This window comes from Pteropus alecto, unplaced genomic scaffold, assembly GCF_000325575.1.
Source record: "Pteropus alecto unplaced genomic scaffold, ASM32557v1 scaffold44, whole genome shotgun sequence".
NCBI classification, from domain to species: domain Eukaryota; kingdom Metazoa; phylum Chordata; class Mammalia; order Chiroptera; family Pteropodidae; genus Pteropus; species Pteropus alecto.
In genome coordinates this window covers 3,592,977-3,599,881 of record NW_006436812.1, presented here as the reverse complement: position 1 = coordinate 3,599,881, position 6,905 = coordinate 3,592,977, and the positions used below count along the sequence as shown (strand labels likewise).

The window sequence follows — 6,905 nt, the reverse complement described above, 5'->3', positions numbered from 1 at the left end:
TAGCTTTGGGGCTCCCTGCAGGCAAGTAGCTGTCTGAATTCTGCTATTGTCAGGGCTTAGCACAGAGCGGGGCACATAGGACTTACATTGAGCCTTTACTATGTGCCAAATACTATATGAAACCTTTAAATGGATTATCTCACTCCTTGAGGTATTTACTGTTACGTTCCCATTTTAGAGAAAATTGAAGCACAGAGAGGTAAAATAAGTTGCCCAAGGACACACAGCTGGTAGTGGCAGCGCTGGGATTCAGTCCCAGTCAGTCTGACTCCAGGGCCCATGTTATGCACTACTATGCTGGAAACATTTAAATATTGGTCGAATATATTAAAAGAGCTTTTCCCCACTTCCGATCGCATGACACTTTTTCCTTGTTTCTCTATTCTCTAAAATGCCCCCTTGCTCAGCTCAATTTTCTACATTCCTTCACCTAAACTCTCAACTATTCCTTGCATAGTCTTTTCTTGACAATAGTCTTGTAACTGTTCTTCACTGGGCCGGTGGTTTTTCACCTTTGAATTTCGGAGCCAGCGAAGAATTTGATTGATGAAAGTGATGGATTAACATACACATACACAAAAAGTTCGTGTACAATAGGCAGAGGAGCAAGGAGCACAGATCATCTTAAATTCATCCATGAATCCCCAGGTTCCCTTCCCATTGTTTGCGGGGGGTGGTGGTGGTGTGAGTGTGAAAGTTCAAACTCCTTTTCAAGACTTACCAGGTCAGGTTTACCTTTCTGGCCTCATCTCCAGCCACACATTATAAGTTTCGGGCTTAAGCGAACAGGGCAAGCACTTTTAACCTTCAGACATCTGCTTTTGAACTTCTTGCTACTTGGAATACTCTTCGCCTCCACCCCACTTGACCCTTTTTTTTTTTTTAACCAGAATGTTACCTCAGATGCCTTGCCTGACAAGCCAATCTCCAAAGCTATGAGAAATCCTTTCACCTGTATGCCTGTAACATTGTTTATACTTATGATAGCATTTGATCACGTTACGTTAGTTTCTAAGGAGCCTGTCTCTCTCGATTCATCGTTGTGCTCCTCTGAATCCCAGCGCTGCCACTACCAGCTGTGTGTCCTTGGGCAACTTATTTTGTATCCCCAATACCCTAGCACGTGCGTGACACATAGTAGATGCTCATAACCTTAACTAAGTTCTTTTGGGGGGAACTCGGCTCTCACTCCGCGACTGCCAAGTTCACTACAGGTTTGGAGAAAGCTAACACGCTTAGGAGAAATCTGAGCGATCAAAGTCCGCCGCGTGGGGACTCAACCACAGAAAGTGAGCTTGAGGACAGGCTTTGGGAGTAGGGCAGATTCCTGCCGTTTGCGCGTACACTCAGTGAGTAGCACTCATGCAGAAAGACGTCAGGGGTCAGGAGGAAGAAAGCCGCGCATTGTATACTGGGATCTGCGCAACTGACGGCCGCAATGCACGCCGGAATTTGTAGTCTCGCCCCTTGCCGGGCCCCTAAAACCAGCTACATTCAGTTACAATCAACCACGGCCTTACACAGATAAGGTGCAGTCGTGATCGTTCAACACAAAATTAGGAGATTCACCAGAGTAAGTATATCTACTACCACTCCAGAGGGAACCTCATTTTGGCGTTGTCTACCAAGCAGCATTGGGTGCAGCTGCGCGTGCTCTGTGTGCGCGCGCAGCGAGCCGCGCCCCCAGGTTCGTCAGCGCTGTGCGTGCGCGTGTTATCCTCATGAGCCCTCCTTCAGCCGGATGGCGCAGGCGCAGTGTCCCCGGGCCAAGATGGCGGCGCGGTGCTCCACACGCTGGTTGCTGGTGGCTGCGGGGACCCCTCGGCTGCCGGCTGCAGCGGGGAGAGGGATCCGGTCGCCCAAGGGGGTGGTGGTGGGGACATTGCTGGGACGCAAATTGAGCATTACAGCCTTCACGCCTTCCTTGGGAGCTCGCGGCCCCGGAGCGCTGCTGACATTGAGACCCGGTGTCAGCCTCACAGGTGAGGGCAAGCTCTAGCGCCCAAGCGGGGACTCCAAGGCCTGGAAGGGAGTGACTCGCCTCGTTCCAGCTACGTGGGTAGCGGGGTGGAGGGTATATTCCCACGTGTATGTGGAATTGCTTAGGGAGATGGGCAGGCAGGAAGCAGAGAGGCCCAAGTGACTACTCAGAATCGGAGAACAAGGGAGAGCTGCATGGATCTCCCGGCCGCGGGGGTGAAACGCCCCATAGGCCGTGAACTTTCACCTCTCTGTCAACATTTCTGGAGGCCTCTTTCTGGCTTATCGCTGCTCCCCTGCTCTGTTCCTTTCTCTTTCCTCCACCTTCTAGCCTGTAGCGGAAGGGAAGAGGTAACTGCCATTCGGTGAGCACCTGCTCTTGTCCTAAGGCACTTTGTGCCTCATCGCACTTGATGGTAACAACTCCGCGAGGTGGAAATCGTCACCCTAATTTTAAAGAATGGAAAACTGAGGTTCTAGGAGAGGAACTGACCCGCCCAAGGTCATAAAGTTAGATAAGAAGAGTCTCAAACCCAGAGCAGCACTTCTATAGCTTACATTCTTCCAACTAAATAGTGTAAATCAAAGACTACACTTAACTGCCTCTTTTAGAAGTCCTCGTTGGTAATTATAATAAAAACAAACATTTATTGAGCACTTGCTATTTACTAGTCGTGGATCCTTTCCATGTGATAGACACTATTATTATAACATTTTGTAGATAAACTGAGGATTATATGTTAAACAACTTGTAAAATGTCACAAAGCTAAGAAGTGGTGGAGCCTTGATTCAAAACCTGCTGCTTTCTTAATAGCCTGGGTGGTAGAGCATTAATATTTATTAAGCCTTTAGGTGCTTAGCCATAATAGTTTCTCATGGTGTGTGTTGGATGACTTCCATTACAGTGACAGAAGGAAGAGGAGGAATCATTGAACAACCATCTATGTGCCTGAATTGTGTTGGTTGTTTCTGTCCCCTAGAATTTGTGCAAATGATACTTAAACTGTCTATAACATTACAAAGATAATTAATTAAAGGGCCCTGAACAGATAATTTACACAAGATAACGTCCTATTGGGGTGCAGTTTTGTAATGCTGTCATTAAATATCAGTAGTTGTGATTACTTTGTACAGTGAACAAACTTGCCTCTATCAGTGTGAGTGTGTGTGACTTGGGTAATTATTTAATCCCTTTGAGCCTCTCTCTCTCTCTCTTTTTTTTTTTTTTTTTTAGGCTAGGCAATCCTAGGTTGACCTCACAGATAGCAAGGACCTTGGCAGCTTACAATTCCTTATTTTTTATTTTTTACACCTGTAGCATCTGGTCTTCCTAGGTGGTCTCCCATCCAAGTACTAACCAGGCCCGACCCTATTTAGCTTCCGAGATCCTTTGAGTCTCTCTTAACTGTGAAAATTTATTCATTCATTCACAAGTATTGAGGGCCTGTCATATGCCAGCCACTGTTCTAGGTACAGAGGATACAAGATTGGATGTGGTTTTGGATTGAATGTGGGGTTAAGTGATCCCATTTTTTAAATTCTTTTCCTGCCACCTGTATTTCCTCATGGATAGAGCAATAGTCTGCCCAGGTTTCCTTAGGATTATTTGGAGTAATATCATTCTGTATTTCTCGATATGAACAAAGTGGTCATTTTTAGGTTCTGTTGACATTTTCTAATGTCAAGCTAAATTTGTTCATATCACATTTGTGCAGTTGTGGGGAACATTTTTGATAACTGTATGTGAGAGAGAGACAGAGAGAAGCACTAAGTACTGAGCCTTGTATGTGACCATTACTAAGGAACTGTATGTAGTCAGCTATCCTCCTGACCTATAGCCCGTGATGGGCATGTTTTGTATCAGGTGAAAGGTGGCATCTTTCCAGGTGCACTCTGAAGTCTTCAACTTAGCTTCCAAACATTGGTCTGCAGTCTCATCTCAAATCTAGTAGTACAATTATATGACATAAAAACAACATTTTTAAATTTGACCTGTCTCCCAAAGGCAGAAAGATGGCAGTTATTTGACACTGGGTTGGCCATTCTTGGAACTACTTGGAGGCTAATCCTATTCTAGGTTATTCTAAAAAGGACAAGACATTTATTGGTCATATTTTGGGGAAATTTTGCCTATTAAGTGAACTCTTTCTAATTATTGTTAATCATTGATGCTTTTTGGATAATGTCAAAAGTCATCAAACTTGTAATAGTTAAATATGATTTCTCTTTATCCACATGCGGTTTTGTACCAATCTCACCCAAGTCCATTTTCTCTGCTCATAACGTTGAGGCTGCAGCTACCAGAGCTTTTGCCACTACCAGCCTTCACCTTCTAGTTTGGAAGGGGTGGGCGGGAGAGGCTGGAACCTGCCAGGCTAACCACTCATTCTGGAGAGAGGAGGAGATTGAGCACAGGAGTGCTAGGAAACTAGCTAGCTCTAGTGTTTTTCTCAAATCTGACCAAAGATGACAGTGGTCTCCTAGCCTCTACTGCTTCCACTGTCTGCTTTTTATATTCCAGGAACTCTAAGGTGCAGCATCTGGAAACAACTATTGGGGATACTAAAAATAGAGATTTTCTTCCTGGTTCTGATTTTAATTATTCTGACCATTCCTACTCATTGTCGGATTATCCCTTATCTTGAAATATGTCACCCTGGTGTCTTTTGTGCTCAGATTAATTTTAAGTAGTTTCCCAATCCTCATTGGGTTTTTTTGTTTGTTTTTGAGAGCTCTTCCTTTTGTAAACTCTGTTGTTTGAGGTGGCTTCCTGTTGCCCTCAGGATAAAATCCACACTTTAGCATAGCTCAGAGGCTCTTCTGCTTATTCCTAAATCCCTTTAATCATCATCTCTAACCACCCCTCTACCGCAACCATGATATACAGGCATGCACACACATACAGAGTCTCTAGTCATATCACAGAATCTGCAGTTCCTAAATGCACCAATTCCTTACACATGTGCATACACATACAGTCTCTGGTTTCATCATAGTACCTGCAGTTTCTAAATGCACAGGACTGAACCACTCCCTCCAACCAAAGGTGATCATAAGATTTAGCAGCCAAACGGGGCACTTAAAAGTGAAGGGATACTGTTGCAAATAATGCCAGGACTAGAGGAGTATATCTGAATAGATTCGAACCCCTCCATAGCCTACGTAATTTCTGCAGTTTAACATCATGTGCCTTAGAAGACCTTCCCTGAACTTCTTAGAAATTGGTTGCCAATGGTTCTCAACGGGGGGGGGTGGGGGTGGGGTGTGATTTTACCCCCCAGGAGATGTTTGGTAATGCCTGTAGACATTTTTTTAGTTGCCCACTTAGTGGAGAGAGGGCAGGAGGGGGTGCTACTGGTAACTAGTTGGTTAGAGTCGTACATCTTCAAAACATCCTACAACACATACTAGGTATATTATTAGTTTGTTAGGGCTGCCGTAACAAAGTATTATAGATTGGGTGGCTTAAAAAACAGAAACTTATTTTCTTTTTATTCTAGTTTTGGAGGCTAGAAGTCCAAGGTCAGTGTTTTGTCAGGATTGTTTCAAAGAGCCTATCTCCAAATATAGTCACTTTCTGAGGTGCTGATGGTTGGAACTTCAACATAAGAATTTGGAGGGTGGAGAACACAATTGAGCCCATAACAACTGGACAGGACCTGCTCCCTGCCTCACCTCAAAGGAGGGAACTGATCTCTTCCTTCACTGGTGTAGAGATTGAGAAACCTTGATTGGTTAGGTGACCCTTTCCTGTATTCTCATTCTTCTTGTCTTTGTGTGCTCATGTCTCTTCACACACTGCTGCCCACGCTTCCCCTGCTAGACTGCTAGACTCTTTGAGGGCATTAGCTTTGACTTTTTTATTCATCTTGTATCCTCAATGCCTAGTGCAGTGTTAAGATCTTGAATAAATGTAAGCTTCAGGAGTGCAATGCCTTTGAAAGGTTTACTGCCACATCCCCAGCATGGAACCTAGTTAGTGCCTAGTAGGTGCTCAGTGAATATTTTCTGAATATTCTCCTCTATAGGCTAATATTTGACTTAAAAACCTGGAGCTGCTTCATGATCCTCATTCTTTTTCTTGACCCTCCTGTCCATTCTGCCTTAACCTGGTCCCCTTTCCCCGACAATCTCTCCCTCCCCATCTTTCAGTTGTCACAGAGTGAGTTGAGGAGAGGAGGCAAGACTCGAGGTTGTAGAGCAGTTCCCCCAGCTTTACTTTGTGACAGGCCAGTCCAAGTGCTCTGCTTCATGCACTGAGGGCAGTTGAGTAGATATGTCTGTTGGCCTTTTCTCCTCGCTGCTGATGCAAGAGGCCTGAAAGGAGGCAGGGCATGTAGTCGCCTGCCATGTGCTTTGATTACTTTCAGGTTTTCTACGCTGTGTTAGACAGAGGTTCTGGCCTTTTAACCTGCGTGTCTATAGATATGTTTTGTTTTTAGGGGAAGGGGTCAGTGCTTTTATCAAATTCTTTGAGAGATGTATGACTCTAAAGACTGAGAATTATTTCTTTAACATGATGGTTCTCAAACTAGAGCATGTGACAGAATCATCACTTGGAGGGCTTGTTAAACAAGGCCTACTGGACCCCACCTCCACAGTTTCTGGGGTGAGGCCTGAAATTTTGCATTTCCAACAAGCTGATGATGCTGCTGGTCTAGGGACCACACTCAGCACCACCCAGTAAGCAGATATCCAAGATTGCATGGTAGAGGAAAATAACCTGGGTAGTTATTAAGCACTAAGTGAGTCAAAGCACATGCATATACCTGGCACGTGGCAGGTGCTCTGGTAGTGTAACGGTAGCTAAATTCCTTTTTAATTTTTAATCATCTTCAGGTGCAGACCCTATCTGGCATACAGTTCTTTGGTGGTTAAATGAGGCTACAGCAATAGTGTATTCCAGCAGGATCCACCCCCCCCA

General features: G+C 44.8%; 1 protein-coding gene across 2 annotated transcripts in view; it reads left to right on the top strand.

Moving 5' to 3' along the window:
- Positions 1-1,731: 1,731 nt before the first annotated feature.
- DNAJA3 (DnaJ heat shock protein family (Hsp40) member A3) overlaps positions 1,732-6,905 on the top strand; it is a 25,738-nt gene continuing 20,564 nt past the window's right edge. For both annotated transcript variants that reach the window (XM_006913868.3, XM_006913867.3), the window contains exon 1: positions 1,732-1,982. In XM_006913868.3, the coding sequence (XP_006913930.1) occupies positions 1,742-1,982 (241 nt within the window). In that variant the 5' untranslated portion in view covers positions 1,732-1,741. The remainder of the gene's footprint in view (positions 1,983-6,905) is intronic.